Source organism: Oncorhynchus keta, chromosome 13 (assembly GCF_023373465.1).
Source record: "Oncorhynchus keta strain PuntledgeMale-10-30-2019 chromosome 13, Oket_V2, whole genome shotgun sequence".
In the NCBI taxonomy this organism is placed as follows: Eukaryota; Metazoa; Chordata; class Actinopteri; order Salmoniformes; family Salmonidae; genus Oncorhynchus; species Oncorhynchus keta.
In genome coordinates, this window is record NC_068433.1 from 18,530,484 (window position 1) to 18,555,063 (window position 24,580).

A 24,580-nucleotide genomic window follows, 5' to 3' on the forward strand; every position below is an offset into this window, starting at 1 on the left:
TAAATTCTTTGCCCCTGACACTATCATTTCTAATGTCATTGGAACAATACAGAATATCATTCAACTAACCGATGAACAGCAGGGAATCTTACAGACTGTGGAAAACAGAAAGGAAAATGCTGTACACTGCTGCTCATGCTCCCACGTAATTATATTATAACAATGTTTCGAACCTTAGGTCTTCTTACAGACTGTTCCTTTGAAAGGGCAATCTGTGATTTTAGCAATGACCTGACCTCAACCCAATTGAGATGGTTTGGGATGAGTTGGACTCCAGGGTGAAGGAAAAGCAGCCAACAGGTGCTCAGCATATGTGGGAACTCCTTCAAGACTGTTGGAAAAGCAGTCCTTATGAAACTAGTAGAGAGAATGCCAAGAATGTGCAAAGCTGACATAAGGTAAAGGGTAGCTACTTTGAAGAATCTCAAATATAAAATATATTTTGATTTGTTTAACACTTGTTTGCTTACAACATGATTCCATATGCGTTATGTCATAGATTTGACATCTTCACTATTATTCTACAATGTAGAAAACATTACAAATAAATAAAAACCCTTGAATGAGTAGTTGTGTCCAAACCTTTGACTGGTACTGTATATATACACTTCAAAGCAATTGATATTCCTCAATAGGTAGATACTGTAGGTAGAAGACAAATAGAGAGGGATTTATGACCTATTCTTCCAAGGATGACATCTTAACTTCAGTTAGAGACATCAATACAGATAGCTGTGTACAGTGGTTCCTCCTTTAAAAGTTGTGTCATACTCTGGCACACCCTGCGTGCTGCTGCAGCATTCTGTTGCATGTCATTTCATTCTCAGCCATTTCTTTTGTTACTGCAAGTTATTGCTAGTTTGACCACCAGAGGGCATCTTTGAGAAGCGTTTGATAGTAATTCCGTATTGGCGTTACCAGAGAATTTAAAACCTTTTTTGGAATAACATAGTATCTGGGATTGATTTTAAGAAATTATTAATTAATTTGATTAAAATGATGGTGTTTCCATTCAGAGAAAAACTGTCCATTTGTAAATTCAGACCGTTTTGCTCTCGGAGCACACGTTCGGTCCAAGGAGTAGGGTTGATTTGAGCATTCTGGCCTTACAACGGCAGTCAAGCACCCAAGCTAACATTGGCTAGCTACTTCCAGACGCAAATGAGACCACTCTGACCATTTTACTCGCCTTAGCAGAGCTGGTAAGGCAGCTTTTGTGTTAACCAGAATGTTGGTGACTGTAAAATGTGCTGCTTGAAACAATTTAATTAAGCTTTTTTTCCGACGTTTACTGACACCGGCAATATTCAACGGGTGTTGAGCGCTTGTAAAGTAATAATTCTGCGCTCTAGTACACTCAGACGAGAGTGCTCTGATCTGAAATCTGTGTAGATAGTAGGCTGGACACATTACATTTTTAACAACTTTCTTTTCTGATAAAAGCTAGTTCATTGCATCCACCATGGAGCCCAGTTTCATAATATGACCATATTTCCCAGCTGCTTGCTTTCATTTTGAAGGCCTTATTTTCATGCATTTTTTTCCCTGCCAGCTCCTATTAGTTCTATTGAGCACCGTGGCACCAACTCGCCTTCCGAACGTTCTATTCCCAGCTTATTGTTCAACATTACAATGTTTGCTTCGCTATTGATGGCAATGAGACCTGCTCACTTTGTTTTATAGTTAAAATGTAAACAACAAAGTGTAAACAACAAAAATAATATTGAAATTCTGCGGTCTTCCCATTGTTTCCTATGGGGGAAATATTGGTATGTCTGTCTATTTCGCCAAATTTCTCGCATGTGAGACATGTGTATTTTCAGATTTTTTTCAAGTCGGGTGTAACCGGTGTGAAATGGCTAGCGAGAAAACGGGGTGCGCACTAATAGCGTTTCAATTGGTGACATCACTTGCTCTGAGATCTTGCATAAATGCTTTAGCTAGCTAGATTCTTTACATCCAATGTTTCACAAGACGACAGCCTGGTTTTCTGGTTTTCTCAGGCGTCCCTAAAACATTAAACAACACGAATTACAAATTAATTATCCTAACACTAGCTAGTTGGCTAATGTTAGCTAGTCAGATAACTTGCAAAATAGCGATTTTTGTCAATTAACATTATGACAAAAAAATATGCACAACTGTTTGTCTCTACATATTCCTCTCAATTGTAAATGTTTTGCTTGACTAGTTATGATGTTACAACCACTGTAAAGTTTTGTCAGCCATCTTTGTTGAAGAACACCACGTGGCTGGCGTCAAAATTCATCATTGGAATCACTCGATATGATTGGTCATATAAAAACCTTGGGACCCAATGCATAATGAGTGCTCTATCTCCCCCTTCTGGTGGTCTGGAGCAATGAAGCCGTGACTCTGGGTATCTCTAAGTCCAACAGTGCAAGCTCGCGACTTTTAAAGGAGGAACCACTGTACCTTAAATGGAGGGAGTAACCACAACTAATGCAGTGTCGCAATATCACCCAGATGGGCGCTAATCATGGATAGTGGCTGAGGTAAGTTTCCCTCCAATCAACGTAAAGCAATTTGATGATCATAAAAAAATCACAGAAATCAATCCCTCACTGTAGAGAATCATTAGCTGAAGTGAATTCTCAAATAGAACTTCAGTATTTGGAAATAGTTGCTTCTCGTGCCATTCTGCTTCTTTGCTGTAAGATTGTAACACGTGAGGCCTATTTACCAGACGGTGCTTCTGAAACATCAAAGCAGCCAACTTTATTTGAAAAAACAAGTGAAGTCTGAGGCACAGTGGGTGTTGTGTGTATGTCCCTCGGGGAAACAGCATACTCACCACCCACTGGGCACACACTTGTTGATTTAGCGTTGTCTCCACGTCATTTCAATTAAATTACTTTGAACCAATGTGGAATAGACGTTGAATTGATGTCTGTGCCCAGTGTGAAGGGTCCAGGGTCATTGATGTTCAGATGGTGACAAAGTAATAACATACAAAAGGAAAATAGAAAGGCATACCAAAAGGATTTACCTACATGTGGGAAAGCCCTGCTGGGTCGGGGAGGCTTCTCGATCAGCAATAACCAGTCAATCTTCTTCATCTATAGTATTATGGTGGTCCGAAAACATTCAAATCAAATGTTATTGGTCACATACGCATGGTTAGCAAATGTTATTGGTCACATACGCATGGTTAGCAAATGTTATTGCAAGTGTAGCGAAATGCTTGTGCTTCTAGTTCCGACAGTGCAGCAACATCAAACAAGTAATCTAACAATTCCACAACTACCAAATACACACAAATCTTAGTAAAGGAATGGAATAAGAATATATACATATAAATATATGGATGAGCAATTACAGAGTGGCATAGGCAAGATGCAACAGACGGAATAAAATACAGTATATACATATGAGATGAGTGATGCAAGATATGTAAACATGATTACATATGTGGTCCTTCTGTAGCTCAGTTGGTAGAGCATGGCGCTTGTAACGCCAGGGTAGTGGGTTCGATTCCCGGGACCACCCATACGTAGAATGTATGCACACATGACTGTAAGTCGCTTTGGATAAAAGCGTCTGCTAAATGGCATATATTATTATATTATATTAAAGTGGCATTATTAGTGACTGGTGATCCATTTATTGAAGTGGCCAGTGATTTCAAGTCTGTATGTAGGCAGCAGCCTCTCTGCGTTAGTGATGCCTGTTAACAGTCTGATGAGATAGAAGCTGTTTTTCAGTCTGTCGGTCCTAGATTTAATGCACCTGTACTGACCTCACCTTCTGGATGGTAGCAGGCAGTAGCTCGGGTGGTTGTTGTCCTTGATGATCCTTTTGGCCTGTGACATCGGGTGCTGTAGGTGTCCTGGAGGGCAGTAGTTTGCCCCCGGTGATGCGTTGTGCAGATCGCACCACCCTCTGGAGAGCCTTGCCGTTGTGGGCAGTGCAATTGCCATACCAGGCGGTGATACAGCCCAACAGGACTCTCTCGATTGTGCATCTGTAAAAGTTTGTGAGGGTTTTCGGTGACAAGACAAATTTCTTAAGCCTCCTTAGGTTGAAGAGGCGCTGTTGCGCCTTCTTCACCAAGCTGTCTGTGTGGGTGGACCATTTAAGTTTGTCTGTGATGTGTATGCCGAGGAACTTTTTCCACCTTTTCCACTGCTGTCCCAAAGATGTGGATAGGGGGATGCGCCCTCTGCTGTTTCCTGAAGTCCACAATCATCTCTTTTGTTTTGTTGACGTTGAGTGAGAGCTTGTTTTTACTGACACCACACTGATTCGTTAGAGGTGCATGTGTCCTCCTATTGTTCTGGTGTGTGAATTCATTACACTTTGTAACGCAAAAAGGGGAGGGGAAAGGGAAGATCACTCCTTGTTAATCAACTCAGTGCATCTGCTCCAGCTACCGCTACCCCTATCGATTGGGATAGCATGGTGGAAATGGACTGTCCAGCCATGGCCTAGCTACTTCCCTATATCTATTTCTAACCAAACAGGCAATTCATCAGCTGAAATGAAATGCTATTGCAACTTATGAAACCTGGCCATCACAAGCTTTGTGTAGTGTGTATTGGATTACAATTTAAATTGTCTCCCTTGTTTCTTCCAATTTCCAATGGTGGTCATGGGTAGATGTACAATTGAAACCCAGGTTTCAGCTAATGTGTCACTGACAGAGTTAACTGCACAATATCAATGATGGTATGATGAGGCCCCTTTTTCTTTTGAGAGGAAAACTCTGGATATAATATGTGACAGTGACAGGTAAAATGTCTTTCATTAGTCTTTCAAAGTCAATGTGCGATAGAAGGAAAAAAACAAGACCATGGTGCATAACACTGACTTTTTTAATAGAATTCATTTATAACAAATGGAACTTGTGTCAGCAAAGAACTGATTTTCATACAGACTTCTTTCGCCACCAATGTAACCTAATTAAGAAAATAAAAAGCACTTCTTTCATTCAGAAAAAAAAACGGTTTACACTTACAACTAATAAGAGGTAATTGTATGATTCTTTTTAACAAGCCTTTTTTTTTTACAATTTCATGAATTAATTTCAGTCTATGCATCCAGACGAGAGATAGATAGAGAGAGCAAAGAGAACACAACGTTTATTTCTGTAATGACACTCCAAGCTTGAATGGCGAAGCCACGTTAGTTAATAACAGATGGTTGGGACAAATTTCTGAAAGTTGTCTTCTGGAATAATCACTGATGCTTTTTTTGCCACAAACTTTTTTTTTGTCTTTTTCAAAGTCGATCCTTTTTATGTGTTATTTACATACACACAAAGTGAACGTTGAAGGAGATTCTTACAGATGGGTTCAAGTAATATATTATTGGGTTCAGAATCAATAGGGCAGTGCATAGTACAAAGATAAAGAAAGTGCAATTCTTCCTATTAGGCCGGCTGCAGCCATTCTGCAATGTTTCACCATGCATAATTGAAATAAAAAAAATCAAGATGGGAAAACAAAATGAAAGTTGTGGATCAGTTCATGTGCACAGACTCTTGAACTAAGTACATACAATATGGCATCGAGGTTAAATAATAATAGCACTTTTATACGGTTATGACAAGAGTTGAAAAAAAGCACCTAATTTAAAAAAAAAAACTAAACAATTTAGCTGCTTGAAATAAAAAGGGAAAGAAAGCACCTGGAATGCACATCCACAAAGCCATCAAAGAGCACGAGGGTCAAATAAATGTGGGGTTAAAATGATATGTTGTGTCCTCAACCCAAAAAACGTAATAATAAAAATGTTGGATACACCAACTCATTCCAGGGTTTTTCTATATTCTTACTATTTTCTACATTTTAGAAAAAATATTGAAGACATCAAATCTATGAAATAACACATATGGACTCATCTAGTAACCAAAAAAAGTGTTAAATAAACTCTTTAAAGTAGCCACTCCTTGCTTTTATGACAGCTTTGCACACTTTGGCATTCTCTCAACCAGCTTCATGAGGTAGTCACCTGGAATGCATTTCAATTAACAGGTGTACCTTGTTAAAAGTTCATTTGTGGAATTTCTTTCCTTCTTAATGTGTTTGAGCCAATTAGTTGTGTTGTGACAAGGTAGAGGTGGCATACAGAAGATAGCCCTATATGGTAAAATACCAAGTCCATATTATGGCATGAACAGCTCAAATATGCAAAGAGAAAACATTTCAAGAACTTTGAAGTTTCTTCAAGTGCAGTGGCAAAAACCATCAAGCACTATGATGAAACTATCTCTACCACCACAAGAAAGGAAGACCCAGAGTTACCTCTGCTGCAGAGGATACATTCATTAGAGTTACCAGCCACAGAAATTGCAGCCCAAATAAATGCTTCACAGAGGTCAAGAAACAGACACATCTCAATATCAACTATTCAGAGGAGCCTGTGTGAATCAGGCCTTCATGTTCGAATTGCTGCAAAGAAACCACCACTAAAGGATACCAACTAGAAGAAGAGACTTGCTTGCACCAAGAATCATGAGCAATGAACATTAGACCGGTGGAAATCTGTCCTTGGGTCTGATGTGTCCAAATTTTATATTTTTAGTTCCAACAGCTGTGTCTTTGTGAGACACAGAATAGGTGAATGGATGATGTCCACCTGTGTGGTTCCCACCGTGAAGCAGGGAGGAGGAGGTGTGATGGTGTGGGGCTGCTTTGTTGGTGACACTGTCTGTGATTTATCTAGAATTCAAGGCACACTTAACCAGCATGGCTACCACAGCATTCTGTAGAGATTTTTTTTTAACAGGACAATGACCCAACACACCTCCAGGCAGTGTAAGGGCTATTTAAACAAGAATGAGAATGATGTAGTCCTGCATCTGATGACCTGACCTCCACAATCACCCGACCTCAACCCAATTGAGATGGTTTGGGATGAGTTGGACCGCAGAGTGAAGGAAAAGCAGCCAACAAGTGCTCAGCATATGTGGGAACTTCTTCAAGACTTTTGAAAATGCATTCCAGGTGAAGCTGGTTGAGAGAATGTCAAGCGTGTGCAAAGCTGTCATCAAGGCAAAGGGTGGCTACTTTGAAGAATCTAAAATATATTTTGATTTCTTTAACAATTTTTGGGATACTACATGATTCCATATGTGTTATTTCATAGTGTTGATGTCTTCACTATTATTCTACAATGTAGAAAATAATACAAATAAAGAAAAACCTTGAATGAGTAGGTGTGTCCAAACTCCGACTGGTACTGTACATCTTCCGCACTAGCAGTAAAACACAATTAAGTACTGTCAGATTTGTAACTAACTGTTCCAACAGTTTGTATATTTCTGCAACTGTTTATAATTGCAAATACATGTATCAGTCTAATACTTTCCAGCCTGAGGCCTAGTGAAGGGATCCTTTGGCTGAGTGTCTATATACTATACACTGTGTCCGTTTGCTGGAGTCCGTTTGACTCATTGGAAATAGAGAAAATGCTTTTCACTGTTAAGGTCAGTAAAAGCTCATGGACTCCGCTAATTGTCCCATGATGCATGTCTTTGTCGACAACAGGCATTTGGCTTTGACTCCCTTAATTTTCCTAACATTCTTAATAGTCCTAGTTTGTTTAAAATGCACATGGACTGGTTGCCTCTCTTTGAATATACATCTATCCCAATTAAGTGCTGGATCTTTTTATAGATTTAAGAACTTGAAATGAGAACAAAAGGACAATGCGAATGGGGGGGGGTAAACATCGGTCTCGTTCCCATAGAATGCTCTGCTATTTTTTTAACAATTATTTTCACTGAGCCACAAGAAGGACTGAAAATAGAAAGCCTTGCCATGTACGTATTTGCATATATAATTTCATATTATGTAACAAATGAATACTTAAGATAGAAATTAAATGTACAGTTATATGAACTATATGCATGGACTACTCAAATATTACAATAATGTGTTAAATGAACGTTATAAAAAAACTGACAGAAATATAAGGCACTCTAAATGCAAAATGAAAACATGTTACGCTGTTGAGCGTTTTAACACCTCAAGAAGAAAGTGACGTCTTTGTACCTTGTCCTAGTGTGTGGAACATTGACTTAGTCTAAGCGACCCCCTGCTATGGAACTACAAACTTTCTGAGCATATCTAAATGCACTGGTGATACGTCGAGTGACACCTTCCCCACCTACATGCCTCACCACAACAATGTCATGACTAACAAAGTATCCACATGAACCCTATTCATAATACACCTATTTATTGCACAAGAAAATATGCACTGAATACATTTTGTCCTACTGATGTGCATTCCAGTGAAAAATCTTTTAATTTCCCCCAAAGTATAGACATCTCATTATGGACGCTTTCATATACAATCCATTCGTTTTATATATGTACTTTATTTCAGTAGACATATGTTAATAGGCCATGATCATATTATAATGAATATATCATTCATATCTGTCATCTTCTATATACCATAAATAACTATATATCACGTATCTTATCCATCAGGTGCTCATCTTTACCTTCATTCTAACATGGAAGAACTAAGATAATCGGTAGCAGCAACTTCATACTTTGCTCATCCCTGTTGATTCCACAAAGCCCGCAGTTTATCGCATGAGTGTGTAAGTAAGTTATTGTGTATCCGATATTGGACAAATAAGACAAAACTCAAAAAAAACTGTAGCAAAGTCAACATTTGGTAGTGTGAATACAGGACTGCACATATTGAGACAAACAAACCCCCAAAATTTGCAAGAAAAAGTAAAAGAGCAAAGACTTTTCTCTGCATGACGGTGCATACATTAGAACAGCTCTACAGCTTAAAAAAATACAACTCGGAAGAGAAAAGTGAACGATTACGCAAATACTTTGTTTGATTCACTTTGTCGAGTGATACGTTTTGTTAAAAAAAGGAAATCAAATTTCACACAGTTTAAAATAAAGCACATATCAACTGTATAGTAAAGTACTAAAAAACTAAATCAATAGGTTTTATTTGTTTCATATATCTTTAAACATTCCCCCTTTCCCCCCCAATTCTTTAAATGATGAACGTTGCGACAGGAAACGGGGTATTTTTTTCATAGTGGACCAAGCACTGGTGTCTTCTTTTTCAAAGGATAGATGTCTCTGTGTCGTTTGATTGTGGAACAGAAATGTCTCTTTACAATGTGTATCAAGTTTTAAGCCATTCTGTGTGCCTCCATTTCTCTCTCTTGTGGTTCGTAATATGATGCATTACTTGTCGATGTAATAGTACGTTGTGTTATTATTTTGTTTGTGTTTCTTTCAGTTTTTTTTTTAACCCAAGACGAATCCTTGAAGCAACAGAAAAAAAATAATTCCATAAGATGCTTCAACAGTCAGGATTCCCTCTCGGTTTCCCGTGTCAGGATGAGTTCCATGGGTTTTGGGAAACACTTGGTCCTCCAGGAATAATCTTTATGATTTTTTTGACATTTTTGTGTCTCACATCTAACACTTAGGGCTCTATTCAATCAGATCCGCTTTAGCCGACATCCGTGTAGTGGTTGTTTTGACGGTGTTGGAGGTGGAACTGCGTTAGAGCTGTCAAATCCACAGGTGGCTCCCGGCATTACACCTAAAGTGCGTATTGCCATGGCCTGTATGTTTTACAAGTTGGAACACTGGAATGTGAGATGAAATCTACACCTCCATTTTGATGATAGAAACATTATTTCCTTTAATGATTTTTCTATTTGAGTGTAATTAATTCCATATGGCCTACACTTTCTGGCTCTGAACTTCTAATGTGAGTGGGGTGGGTGTGACTTCATGACAAGGATCGCAAGAGCAGCTGCTCACCGATTTGACACTCCAATGCAGTTCCACCTCCAACACTGCCAAAACATCTGCTATGCGGGTGTCTGCTATCGCCGGTTAACACTTGATCTGATTGAATCTCGGCCTAAATTGAGTCTTTAGTTAGGAGTTAAGAAGTACTTTCTCAAGCAGGAAATTATGGCTCAGAAGAGAGGCTCGCTGGGGTTGTCCAAGGGCCTTCTGCTTTTCCTCCGGGACAGGGACTCTTACGTTGCATAGTGGTCAAAGCTTCCAAGGTATTCCAAACCAGCTCTATAACAGAACTGGTATTGATCCTGAGGAGAAAGGAGAGAAGGAAAATTAGACATTGGTCCAAAATGTTTGTCACCATTTTCCAACCAGGTCCTATTCATTTGTTTATCTCTCTGTCTCGCTGTCTTTCTTTTCTGCCACTCTCCATATGTATGATCTTTAGTTTCCATGGACTCAACGATTCTCTCTTTCTCCGCCTGCCACGTTCACATTTGCTGTTGCTCAGAAATTAGATAAATAAAAATGTACTTAATTCACCAGAGAGTAGAAGATTGCTGCTTTTAAGCAATTTCAGAGAGCCACTTGTAAGCTATTGTGTATCTTTTCTATAGATCTTGGAAACAGTTGTCTGTCATCCATTCAAATGATATTTTGTAGACGGCAAGTGGAATTCTGTATCTCATGAGCATCGATTTGTATACACAGTCTTTCTTTGAAAACACAGAGGAAATATGACTGCTGACTCAATATGACTGCTGACTTCACCATGTAACAGAGAAGTAGCTACCTGATAAGTGCACAGATTATGTAGATAATTCACTGTGCTGGGTAACTGCAGTCATTTCAATTCAAGGATAATCCTGTGTGTTCCGTTTAAATTCTAAGTGTGTGGTGCTGTGGGTTGTTAGCTCAACCCAGCACATGGTAAATCTTTTTGAGACGTACTACTTATAAATAGCTGTGGGTTGTTACCTGCCTAATAGTTAATAGTATACACTGCGTGTACAAAACATTAATGACATCTGTTTATTTCCATGACATAGGCTGACCAGGTGAAAGCTATGATCCCTTATTGATGTCACTTAAATCCACTTCAATCAGCGTAAATGAAGGGGGGGGTGACAGGTTAAAGAAGGATTTTTAAGCCTTGAGATATGTATTCTGCATGTGTGCCATTCAGAGGGCGAATGGGCAAGACATAAAATGTGCCTTTGAACGGGGTATGGCAGTAGCTGCCAGGTAGCTGCCAGGAGCAGGGGTTTGGGTCAAGAACTGCAATGCTGCTAGGATTTTCACACTCAACAGTTTCCCGTGTCTATATAGAATGGTTCACCACCCAAAGGACATCCAGCTAACTTGATACAACAATGGGAAGCATTGATGTCAAAATGTGCCATCATCCCTTTGGAACACTTTCAACACCTTGTAGAGTCCATGCCCCAAAGAATTGAGGCTGTTCTGAGTGCAAAGGGGGGGTGCAACTCAAAATTAGGAAGGTGTTCCTAGTGTTTGGTATAGTTAGTGTATAAGGTGAGAGGTGTGTAAAGTACAGGTCAACAGGGTATCTCACCTCTGTCTGCACCATGGCCGGTCTCTGTGTCCGGAGCATTTTCACTGTCTGGAAGATATCCACCACGCCCTCGTACCTCATTCGCTCTAATACGATGCTGAGGGTGATGAAGACACCGGTCCTTCCTACACCAGCACTGCAAGAAACAATAAAAAGATAATCAGACAGAAAATAAACAGTCTGAGAACCTCCAATCTGACCAGAAAAAAAACAGGCAAAACACCACATCACCAGACAAAACACCACATGACCAGACAACACCACATGAGCAGACAACACCACATGACCAGACAAAACAACACATGCTCAGACTAAACAACACATGACCAGACAAAACAACAGTCTAGACAAAACAACACAATCTAGACTAGACTATTTATAAACAAACTGCATTATTTGTCTTTGTTCACTAGACTGTTTATATATTAATGTTCCCCACTTGCCATGATTTCTCACAGGACTGCTGTGGGGTGTCTGGGAGCTAATTTAATGTCTGGATAGATCATTAATCTGATCTTTTATCCTGGTAACATCAAAGTTAAGCACCACTGTAAGTTGAGCTAAATCTTTTAAATACCATTAAACGTTGTGGTCTGTTATTGTACTTGCTTATCATTATACACTGTTTGTAAATTATATAAAACTCCATAAAATATTGTTTTGAATGTGGCTCCTTACCTACAATGGACAGATATAGGCCCATCTTGGCCAAACTGTTCTTTTGTTTTATGAACTTGGCCAATGAAATCGATGAAGCCCTCTCCCGATTTTGGCACTCCTTGCTCGGGCCAGTCTGTAAACTGAAACTGCCTTACCGTCCGTGACTGTCCGTCCTGGACAAATAGGGAGAGAGAATACAGTGTGTTCACTTGAATGGAACGTCAAGCCAAGAGGATACAAGACAAGACAACCTGTACATAGCACTTGACCAACAGGCCACATAAGAAGATAGTCGAGGAAAAAAAGAAAACGGACAATCTCGATATGCCTCAGTAATGACGCTGTCTTTTGTGTGCTTTTCCATTGAAGATATCAATATCGGTCATTAACGAATCAGGGAGCCGCGAGGCACAAAGTTATAAGCACCAGAGACAGGTGTTTGTTACTAAAGATATCTGTAATTTTCACCTGACTGTATTAAAATATGAATAGTAAAGACGCTAAGTCCTTTGATGTGCCTGAGCTTTGGCAGGCTCTTGAAAAGCTGTCTTTGAGGGTGTGCATTACTTAAGTGATATTGTATCCCTTTGATAAGGGGAAGCAATCCCATTGAGGTTCCAGTGTAACACACACTACAAAGGAGAAGCCTGCACCATTTATCAGTGTAAGCCTTTGATGGAATTAAGTCCCAGCGGCTCAAGGCTGCCATGCTCCGTATTTGTTTTTACACCTTTGACACATGTCATAATTCCCTCAAATATATTTCTGCATATATTCATTTAAAAACCTCCAGTTCGGTATAAACAACTTATTAGATGTGGGTCCCAGATGTTGGCTTGAGGACTACTGCACAGTTAAAAAACCCGGTCAGTAGGAGTCGGCCAACTGTCAGTCCAAGTCTCAATCTGAACCGTTAAAATCAAATGGCTCAAAGAAATGGTAGCGGGTGCTGCCAAGTTTTTATCATGAAACAGAGTTATTCAAAGACAAAAACTTCAAAGTAGACAGATTTATGCGTTTGACCAAACTCCACACAATAAACAACGAATCTGATATATTTTGACAAAAACTACAAAGTCAGGAACGCTTCATAGCACTGTCAAATCTTAGTGAGCGTTTGAACAGTAAAAGACGGGTGTACAACAGTATAGTACTTACCCTGGCGTCAGTCACTTTGAACTCTCTCAGGATGTACTGGGGCATGTTGTACTCAGCCATGGGATCCACCACAAAGTACTGGTATCTGGCCGACCTCTCTGCTGGCCAATACTGGTGGCATTTTTCCTGCAGCGGTGGAAAAACAACAGAAACCAACCCCATGAGTGGGATTACCTCATACGGTACAATGAAATTCCAGCAGAGTATGGCTGTACGTGCTGTTTACGATGGCCCATTGTTGGTCTGAATTCAATTTATTTTGCATATTCGCATAGTTCATTTCTATATGTATTGTCAGTTATGTTATCATGTTAAAGTATTAGCAACATTTGGTTAGCATGGCCAACAGAGTGCACGGAAACAACATAGTTTAGCATGACATACCCTGCCCATTTCTCGGAGCTTCGTTAGCATGACTACGATGGTGGAGTTATGCTCCCAGAGCATCCTCCAGAAGTCCTCTGTCGTCTCCGCTAGCGGCCCTTGCGTGGCAATATAGGCTTTCTGTTGCCTGAAACAATATAAAAATATTCAGAATCACAAAATACAAGGTCGAAGTGGTCTACTAGGAGTCTCAATAATTCAACCACATTGGTCAACATGTTGAAAGAAGCTCTCCTCACCTGTATCCATCTATGAAACTGGCATTGATGTAGTCGGAGCCTTCCACCCCTCGGATTGGCTGAAGACACACTCGCGTGGACTCGTATGGCATTATGTTCACAAGGCGGTTCTTGAACTTGTTGCAGGGGAGATTGGCACTGATGAATCGCGAGGTATGGGCTTTAGTGTTGGCTAAACGCTGCAGAGAGGAAGATAAGAAGCACTGCCTTTAGGTGACTGTTGGCTAATGCAGCTCTCTCCTTTATTTACCTAGTGTCTGGCTTGAGGGTGACATTAAAAACAGGGGGCTTGTGTAATATAATGCTGGCAAAAGTGAGGGAAGGACTTAGTAGGATTATGGGTTCTCGGGCTGCCAAACATTCTGAACGTGAAAAGGCTACACTTTTCAACCTCATATTCATCAACTCCAGCACCAAACCAGTGTCTACATATGTGAAAACACTGCGTTTCTATGATCTGTGGTTAAAAATATAAGAAGAAAGGCCCCAAAAATGCTTCTCTTTGACATCAAAGGGTTGCATTAAAAGTTAAAGAACATTTTCTAAACAGGCAATGAGTTTTTAAATGTTTCAACTTTTGATGATGTCATCGGGTATATCTTTTTTACTTGATATTTTTTTCTATAAAATGTATAAATCTGCCGTTTTCACATATGTAGACACTGGTATTGTGCTGGAGATAATGAAAACGAGGTTCAAAAGTGGTGGAATTGCCCTTTAAGTATGTAAAGGAGAATCAAGGGAACTACTGCTGCTCCTCAGATTTGCAGTGCGGAGCAAAGAATTGCATGTTGTGATTAAACAAAAAAAATTCATGCCGCAGCAAGCCCGATGTGGACAGGGCCATGGGTAATCTAACCTGTATCATCTCCTAGGGGTGCGTACCAAGCAAGGCCAAAAAGCATTACATACAGCACATATAACACACCACAGACTGGCTGACTATGACCGGTGGGTTAGTTGGAACGAGAGGGTTGGGGTTTTCACATGAAACTATATCTAACCACCCTCTGACTTTCAGTAAATACAAGAAATTAAAGTTTGCGATCCGACAAAATTGGACATAAAAAGTCACTGGCGCTTGCTAGAATGTTTTTTTTCTTATTTTCTTTATATAGCTAGTTTCTCTTTTGTCGGCATGGCCACTTTGGAACTATAAAGCAGGATATGAGCTGGAGCACATTGGTCTTGGGTTAGCATCCAGGCTGTCCAATATCTTTAAGTTGGCTGTTTGTCTGTAGCATTGCACCCTTCATCAGTTTATCTATTCCTTTTGCAATATATTTTTTATAATTGCATGCTTACTCATGTAAGCCTCCTGTACAAGCTACTTTTACAACTAGATGCACTGTACTAAAATAATTCCCCTTGAAAATAAATGGAATTTTTGTGTGGATTTTTCCAATTATAATTAAATAAATAAATAAAAGATCCATGGCAATAATACAACGCAGACCAACTCACCTTGAACTCCAGCTCCATGCCCGTGACGTTCTCTCCGCCCTCAATCCCAGTCAGCTTCTGGATGTAGGCGTAGAGGTTTCGGGCGGGCACTTCAGTGGTGCCGCATGTGACGGCTTCCTGGAGCGCGTCGTGGATGAACACGTACTGGTCCTCCGTCTGCACCATGTAGTTCCGCTGGGCGCGCATCAGCGTCACGTGGCCGTAGATGTCCACTGTCTTCTCATGCTTGATGCGCTCCAGCATAGCGTCGATCACGATGAAACAGCCCGTGCGGCCCACCCCGGCACTAAAGACAAAACAAAGCGACACTTAAGAGACAATATTCTGTGCTGCACACCTCAGCACTGTGTCCCCAAATACACACGAAGAGGGAGGGAAATGGTCAGAACTGACAAGGTTGACTTGCTATTGGCTTGATTTGAGCCGCATTGACAATAGATGACTTGACCTAACTGTTTTAGTGGCTTGTCCAGCTTGACTGACAAGACACTTGAATAACCTTTGAGGTAAGAACTCTATTGAGATAATGGGCCAATAGCGTCACAATTTCCTCTGCAGTTGCAACTTGATACAAGTCATGTTGACGGTCATTCCTGAAATCTGCCCCCAGATGTTACTGTAACGTTCTTGTTTATTATAGCCCCTAACCCTAACCAATATAGCTTTGTTGTGCTGTGTAAGCCCATTATGAGAATGACTACTCTCCATTGGTTGATAATGAGTGACAGTTCAATGCTGAGAAAGGTGCCCTGTGTCAGCTGTGGGGAACTGAGAAGTTCCCTGGCTACTCTAACACCTTGGCCACGCTGCCAACCCCTTGGCTGCTGCAGTGCTGACCATTTTGACTTTGAGAGTAATCAAATCTGATGTGGTGCTGCAGAACCAGTGGGAATTGGAGAATGGCTTTGGCTGCAGTTGTCTGGACATGCCCAGATTCACAAAACACTTAAACAAAAACTTAAGAAGCTTAATTTTAAAATAGAAGTTCATAAGTGCAATTCCTCAACAATATCTTAAGATGAACTTCTCAAATATCTTCTTACGAACTTCTAGAGGATTGTCGCTAGGCAACCGATCTAGATAGCTATATTGCGAAGCAATGACAATCATGCTCGCACATTTCTTACTGAGATGACAGTTTGAAAATATGTTTTTTGGTTTAAAACAATCACTACTGAAACTTTCAGAGGAAGTTTGTGAGTGAATGAAACATGTTCAATTGTTTTCATTAGTTTAGGGTTCAGCGAGAGTATTCACACACACCTTAACTTTTTCCACATGTTGTTGTGTCACTGGCATACACTTAATATCCCATCATGTCAGAGTGGAATAATGTTTTTAGAAATGTTTACAAATTAATTACAAATTAAAAGCTGAAATGTCCTGAGTCAATAAGTATACTTATGGCAAGCCTAAATAAGTTCAGGACCAAAAATGTACTTAAAACAAGTCACATAATAAGTTCCATGGACGCATACAATTATCTGTAAGGTCCCCAAGTCGAGCAGTGAACTTCAAAAACAGAGTCAAAGACCAGGCAGGTTTTCCAATGCCTTTCAAAGAAGGGCACCTATTGGTGGATAAATGGTGAAGTTACAAATTGGATGCTGTATCAATAGAGCCAGTCACAAAGATACAGACGTCCTTCCTACCTCAGCTGCCAAAGATGAAGGAAACCGCTCAAGGATTTCACCATGAGGCCAATGGTGACTTTAAAACAGTGACAGAGTTTAATGGCTGTGATAGGAGACAACGGAGGATGGATCAACAACATTGTAGTTACTCCACAATACTAACTTAAATGACAGAGTGAAACGAAGGAAGCCTGTACATAAATACAAATATTCCAAAACATGCATCCCATTTCCAATAAGGCACGAAAGCAAAACTGCAAAACATTTGGCAAAGAAATGAACTTTATGTGTCCTGAATACAAAGCATTATGTTTGGGGCAAATCCAACACAACGCTTCACTGAGAACCACTGTTATTATTTTCAAGCATGGATGTGTCTGCATCATGTGCTCGTCATTGGCAAGGACTAGGGAGCTTTTTAAGATACAAATAAACGGAATAGAGCTAAGCAAAAGGCAACATCCTAGAGGAAAACCTGGTTCAGTCTGCTTTCCAACAGACACTGGGAGACAAATTCACCTTTCGGCAGGACAATAACCTAAAACACAAGGCCAAATATACAAAACGACATTGAATGTTCCTGGGTGGCCTAGCTACAGTTTTAACTTAAAAATCTATGGCAAGATTGAAAATGACAATGATCAACAACCAACTTGACAGAGATTGAAGATATTTTTTTAAAGAATAATGTGCAAATGTTGTACAATCCAGGTGAACAAATCTCTTAGGGACTTACCCAGAAAGACTAATTGCTGCCAAAGGTGATTCTTACTCGTATTGACTCAGATGGTTGAATACTTATCTACTCAAGATAACATTATTAGTGATTTATTTTTCATCGTTTTTTTTACAAATTTTCTTCCAGTTTGACAGAGTATTTTGTGTAGATCGTTAACAACAAATGACAATTAAATACATTTTAATTACACTTTGTAACACAACAAAATGTGTAAAAAGTAATGGGGTGTAAATATTTTTCGGAAGGCACTGTATCTTGGAATTAAGAACATTTCCAAGAAGAAATCCAACAACATTATTTTTGAGAGTCAAATTTCTTAGTAAGAAACAGGAAAAAATAACATTTCCAAAAACTTTATTGAAGAATTGTCATTTTTCGTACGTTTTGTTAATCCGTGCTGGTCTGCAGTCTGCATTGTGGCTTTCTACAGACACTGCAATCACAGAGCACCCCCCACCTACAGTCCTCTCCAACCTGATCTGAGCTAATCACTATTTAATTACATTTTACATTTCAATTTAACCTCTATCTGAAGTGTCAAAAAGCACAAACACAAACACAGTCTTGTACAGCTAACCTTGTGGGGACACACACATGTCAGTCCCATACAAATCCTATTTTCCCTAACCCCTAACCCTAACTCAAACCCATACTCTTACCCTAAACCTAACCTTAACCCATAAAACTAACCTTAACCCTAACCCTAGCTCCTAAAACTAACCCTAGCTCCTAACCCTAACACTAATCCTCACCTTAACCATAAACCCCCTAGAAATAGCACAAACAGTCCACAGTTGGTCAAATGTTTATTTGTTTACTATTCATGTGGGGACTTCTGGTCCCCACAAGAAAAGTTGAACACGTCCACACACACAGACAAACACACATATACACACACAAGGCACACACACACAAACATCACAAACACAATCATGGCACACACACACAAATCACAAACATGGCACAAATACACAAACATGGCACACACACACACAAACATGGCACACGCAAAACACACACATCGCAAACATGGCACACACACAAACAAATGTGCTTCACTTTTTTCCCTGTGTCACTGAGATGCGGATAAATTTGCCGGGTATCTTTGTAAGAGAGTAGAGCAGCTGACGTCAATTACTGCCATTAGCTCAGCGCAATGTGTTAAAAGCACCTAATGGCTCTCAAGAAGGCACTGAAAAGCAGGCCTCTTCATTAAGAATCCCATCGGCACATTGTCACATTAGAGCCAGAAAAAAATGTCAAAGGAAAAGAGGGAAAATGTGTCGCTAATGTTTCACTTCTATTCAGAATAGATTGCAGCATAAACTTAACGACAAGGACAGACAGCTGAGGATATGTCTAATTTTCATATTATGCAAATTTTCATTTTTTTTTTTTACAACGCAAAATACGTTTTGAACACAAACATTTTTTTTTTACTTTCATAGTGAGGTTATTTTTTGACAGTATTTATTCGATTTTCTTCACAATGGCATCGTTGAGGAGTATGAACTCCAGTCCGCCTGACAAACACGTGTGTCCCCCAGCCGAGCATTGACAAGACAGTCCTTGGCTGGCTGCTCTAAAGTAAATAGGTTATTCAACTCATTAAGTCGACATGGCTACGAGGTACGAGCCACGCTCCCCTGCCTTTCTTCCCCTGATAGAGCATTTGTTTTTCATTTATACAAAGGGGAAAAAAGGGAGGGCAAAAAGATTCAAGACTGAGTTAAGATAGTCTCCGGGGTCTAAGTCTGGAAAATGTGCCGTGGTGCAGCGGAGGCGGCATGGGAGAGAGAATTAAGACACATACGGGAGTCATTTGTTGCAGCAAAACATTATGTGCTTGCGTTTAAAATGGCCGACGTTCCCTGATTGATTTGGGAGCGTGTTTCGACACAGGCTTTGTTGCCACTCTTAAGGTACAGTTGAAGTCAGAATTTTACATACACCTTAGCCAAATGCAATTAAACTCAGTTATTCACAATTCCTGACATTGAATCCAAGTAACAATTCTCTGTCTTAGGTCAGTTAGGATCACCACTTTATTTTAAGAATGTGAAATGTCAGAATAATAGAATAGAGAATGATTTATTTCAGCTTTTATTTATTTCATCACGTTCCCAGTGGGTCAGAAGTTTACATACACTCAATTAGTATTTGGTAGCATTGCCTTTAAATTGTTTAACTTGGGTCAAACATTTCGGTAGCCTTCAACAAGCTTCCCACAATAAGTTGGGTGAATTGTGGCCCATTCCTCATGGCAGAGCTGGTGTAACTGAGTCAGGTTTGTAGGCCTCCTTACTCGCACACGCTTTTTCAGTTCTGCCCACAACATTTTCTATAGGAGTGAGGTCAGGGCTTTATGAAGGCCACTCCAATACCTTGACTTTGTTGTCCTTAAGCCATTTGCCACAACTTTGGAAGTATAATTGGGGTCATTGTCCATTTGGAAGACCCATTTTTAACTTCCTGACTGAAGTCTTGAGATGTTGCTTCAATATATCCACGTACATTTCCTTTCTCATGATGCCATCTATTTTGTGAAGTGCATAAGACCCTTCTGCAGCAAAGCACCCCCACAACATGATGCTGCCACCCCCGTGCTTCACGGTTGGGATGGTGTTCTTTAGCTTGCAAGCCTCCCCCTTTTCCTCCAAACATAACGATGGTCATTATGGCCAAACAGTTCTATTTTTGTTTCAACAGACCAGAGGACATTTCTCCAAAAAGTACGATCTTTGTCCCCATATGAGTTGCAAACCGTAGTCTGGCTTTTTTATGGCAGGTTTGGAGCAGTGGCTTCTTCCTTGCTGAGCGGCCTTTCAGGTTATGTCGATATTGGACTCGTTTTACTGTGGATATAGATACTTTTGTACCTACTTCCTCCAGCATCTTCACATGGTCCTTTGCTGTTGTTCTATGATTGATTTGCACTTTTCGCACCAAAGTACGTTCACAGAACGCGTCTCCTTCCTGAGCGGTATGACGGCTGCGTGGTCCCATGGTGTTTATACTTGCGTACTATTGTTTGTACAGATGAACGTGGTACCTTCAGGCATTTGGAAATTGCTCCCATGGATGAACCAGACTTGTGGAGGTCTACAATCTTTTTTCTGAGGTATTGGCTGATTTCTTTTGATTTTCCCATGATGCCAAGCAAAGAGGCACTGAGTTTTAAGGTAGGCCTTGAAATACATCTACAGGTACACCTCCAATTGACTCAAATGATGTCTCAAATGATCAGAAGCTTCTAAAGCCATGACATCATTTTCTGGAATTTTACAAGCTGCTTAAAGGCACAGTCAACTTAGTGTATGTAAAATTCTGACCCACTGGAATTGTGACACAGTGAATTATAAGTGAAATAATCTGTCTGTAAACAATTCTTGGAAAAAATGACTTGTGTCATGCACAAAGTAGATGTTATAACCGACTTGGAAAAACTATAGTTTGTTAACAAGAAATTTGTGGATTGGTTGAAAAACGAGTTCTAATGACTCCAACCAAAGTGTATGTAAACTTCAGACTTCATCTGTAGTTAGCAGAGGCTCACGGTTGTTGCTGAGCTTCTTGAGAAGAGATTGGTTTGTGTGTGTGTGTGTGTGTGTGTGTGTGTGTGTGTGTGTGTGTGTGTGTGTGTGTGTGTGTGTGTGTGTGTGTGTGTGTGTGTGTGTGTGTGTGTGTGTGTGTGTGTGTGTGTGTGTGTGTGTGTGTGTGTGTGTAATATTGCGTGTGAAATGTTCTCAGGAATATTTGAGGATATGAATCACATCCAGGGATTAAGGAGCAGCACGGCGGGGGGAGAAAACACGGCAAGCGTGAGACATTTTCTACCCCAGCCCCAGCTGTTTCCAATCCTTCACCGCTTTCACAGTCCAGTCCCAAACCCCGGAGAGTGATGACCTGTGAGCAAGCAAGTGACAGAGTGACAGCGTCGAGCCAGAAAGATGGGAAGGTGGAGGAAGAAGAGGAGGAAGAGGGGGGGGGGGAGTGACATAGCCACTTGGCTCGCCTCTTCCGTTATCGGTAGAGAGAGAAAGAAAGAGAGAGTGGGGGAGAGAGAGGTAGAGAGCAAGAGATTGAGAGGTTCTTTATGTTTGGCAGTTATAGGGGCTGGCTGGCCCTGATTCTGGGCCTGTTTTCCACGTTCCCCCCAGCACTAACGACCTGTCTCTGGCTGCTCCGACAGCCGCGGCCAGCTGCTTTGGCCGTCCGCATACATCAGCGGCAGGCTAAAGTGGTTTCAGGTTTTTTTTTCAGAGTGTGGGGAACGGGGGGATTGTACACTGTTAAAAACAGCTGTAACTGGACCCAGAGTAGATGTAGCCTGGACAACAGTAAAAGCAATTTACATGTTGTATTGTCACCAAATCTAGTTCGGTCATGCAAACTCTCTAGCTTATAAAGGCCTATTAAGGCGACCACAGAAAGACTACGCAATTATCTTCACATTTACAGTGTGTATCAAAATGCTGCCCTTCTACTTAGCATGACTTTTAGCGTATCAGCACTAAATACAAGAGACTGTCTGAAAGGCAAAGCAGATGCATCAGAGGCACAGTCATAGCAACACAGGATTGTATGTATAAAGGAAAATGTGTCTATTCACCGTTTTGCAGTAAGCTTACATTGTTCTCCACAACCTCAAAAGCAGACACTGGCTGTGTTCAAAATGGCATCATATCCCCTACGGGCCCTGGTCAAAAGCAGTGCATTTCAAGCGCCATTTCAGATGCAGCCAATGACACATTTTTAACCCATCACGTGATGTCTGAGACGCGACCGCAGTCTCGCCGCTCAAAGTGCCTCAAGGAGAATACTCCATTTCACTGCGTGATGAGGCAGCAAGGTCAGACAGACACAGACTTCCAACGGCCTTGCAGAAGTCTAGACTTCTTTCCGTCAGACTAATGTTTACTCCTTCCTCCTCTTCATTTGAGACACCACTCTAATATGAACTTTTAACTACTGTCGGTGCTGATAGACTAGACCAGTGGTCACCAACCAAGTCACCAAGTCAAGCTCACTTTGAGTTAAAATACGAGCCCGAGATCTACCATTCAGATTTTCTTTTTTACTTGACTTAAAAAACAGAACCTACGCCTCTGCAACATTTTTTTTTTTTTTTTACCTTTATTTTACTAGGCAAGTCAGTTAAGAACAAATTCTTATTTTCAATGACGGCCTAGGAACAGTGGGTTAAATGCCTGTTCAGGGGCAGAACGACAGATTTGTACCTTGTCAGCTCGGGGATTCGAACTTGCAACCTTCCGGCTACCTTCCGGCTACTTGCAAACTTCCGGCTACTAGTCCAATGCTCTAACCACTAGGCTACCCTGCCGCCCCAACATTAACCTATTAAAAACAGTACTTAAGCAATTCGGTTTGTTTAGTAGGTTATAGTAGGTAGTTTACTGACCGAAAAGGGACACCATGTTCAAGTCGATAGTGAAACTCGAGTAGCGCCGCATTATTCCTGCCTCATGCACAAATGCATGTTGTTTCTCCTATGAACAGTGAAAGTGAAATATTCCTCGATATTTAAAAAGACCCAAACCGCTATTAACAACAGTGCAAGCCTATCGATACAGTTTCCCAATCATTCATTACAGCAGCAGTACTGGTTGTAGCACCAGTAGACGTAGGAAGAAGGTGCATTTTCTGGCGTATAAAAGTGTTGAATGAAAACTGTTGACAGTACTGAGTAAGACATTTTTGGTCACCCTAGTCATTTTTTAAAACATTTTAAATCTCACAGTATCAACATTTCTTTAACTTTCCTTTACGCATGCTACGTTACTGCAGACACAGTAACCTAAGCCATCCGATTGGCCAGCGTCAGGCCTATAGTGCACTTGATTTGCTCCCCGGGCCTGCCGGAACACTTCGCCTAGCCGCCAGCTGAATCAAGTGCACCTACCATCAACAGATTGAGCCAAATAAATACAAATATGAACGCAAGGCTTTATTGTTGTTGTTTTTTTACAGAAATGTTTGGCGATCGACTAGGAATGCCTTGGAGATCGACCTGTTGGACTAGACGTGGTAGACATTCATATATAGAGTATTGTAACGAAACAGCAGGGAGTGGGTCTCGAACCCTTGACCTTCGAGCCCGAGGTCCGGCACGCTATCGACTGTGCCGCAAAAGCATGCTTGTGCGACAGGGTCGATTTCCGTGCTTATAAACCCAGGGTCGTTACAGTATGAATCAAACAACCTCCAAAGAATATGTCTGATGCATGAGAAACATTCATTCTCATTCTTAATGAAAATCAACCCAAAATCACTCATTCCTTTCATGTACAGTGTTAACCTCTTGAAGCTAGGGGGCACTATTTTTATTTTTGGAAAAATAACGTTTCCAAAGTAAACTGCCTATTTCTCAGGACCAGATGCTAGAATATGCATATAGCATGGGATAGAAAACACGCTAAAGTTTACAAAACTGTAAAAATATTGTCTGTGAGTATAACAGAACTGATATTGCAGGTGAAATCCTGAGAAAAATCAAATCAGGAAGTGACTCTTATTTTGAAACCCCTGTCTTTCTATGCATCCCTATTGCCCATTGAAAGGGATATAATAATAATAATAATAATAATAATAATAACCAGATTCCTTTTTTTCTGTGGCTTCCCTAAGGTGACTACAGCCTTTAGATGTAGTTTCAGGCCTTTATTTTGAAGAATGAGCGTAAACGTCCACATTGCGTAAGTGGTCAGTTGTTGGCTCTCAGTGTGATTTTTTTGCGCTAAACAGAGAGGTAGCCATTTTTCCTCCCGGTCCTAGTGAAAAGCCAACTGTCCCGAAGAAAGGATTGCGTGACGATTAGCTTAGCAACCGTGTGATGCAGTATGACAAAGTGAATGCGACAGTTTGCTGGGTCGGGCGTAATATGTTCCTTCATTCATTGGATTCCTATCCCCTTTCTATAATATCTCTGGCAACGGCAC

General features: G+C 40.6%; 1 protein-coding gene across 15 annotated transcripts in view; it reads right to left on the reverse strand.

The window, feature by feature from the left end:
• Positions 1 to 4,817: 4,817 nt before the first annotated feature.
• Positions 4,818 to 24,580, reverse strand: part of LOC118391984 (receptor-type tyrosine-protein phosphatase delta-like) — a 377,633-nt gene continuing 357,870 nt past the window's right edge. For all 15 annotated transcript variants that reach the window (XM_052459507.1, XM_052459505.1, XM_052459506.1 and 12 more), the window contains 7 exons: positions 15,249 to 15,534; positions 13,785 to 13,963; positions 13,546 to 13,672; positions 13,162 to 13,287; positions 12,022 to 12,176; positions 11,344 to 11,479; positions 4,818 to 10,075 (listed from right to left, as the gene is read on the reverse strand). In XM_052459507.1, coding sequence (XP_052315467.1) covers positions 10,007 to 10,075; positions 11,344 to 11,479; positions 12,022 to 12,176; positions 13,162 to 13,287; positions 13,546 to 13,672; positions 13,785 to 13,963; positions 15,249 to 15,534 — 1,078 coding nt within the window. In that variant the 3' untranslated portion in view covers positions 4,818 to 10,006. The remainder of the gene's footprint in view (positions 10,076 to 11,343; positions 11,480 to 12,021; positions 12,177 to 13,161; positions 13,288 to 13,545; positions 13,673 to 13,784; positions 13,964 to 15,248; positions 15,535 to 24,580) is intronic.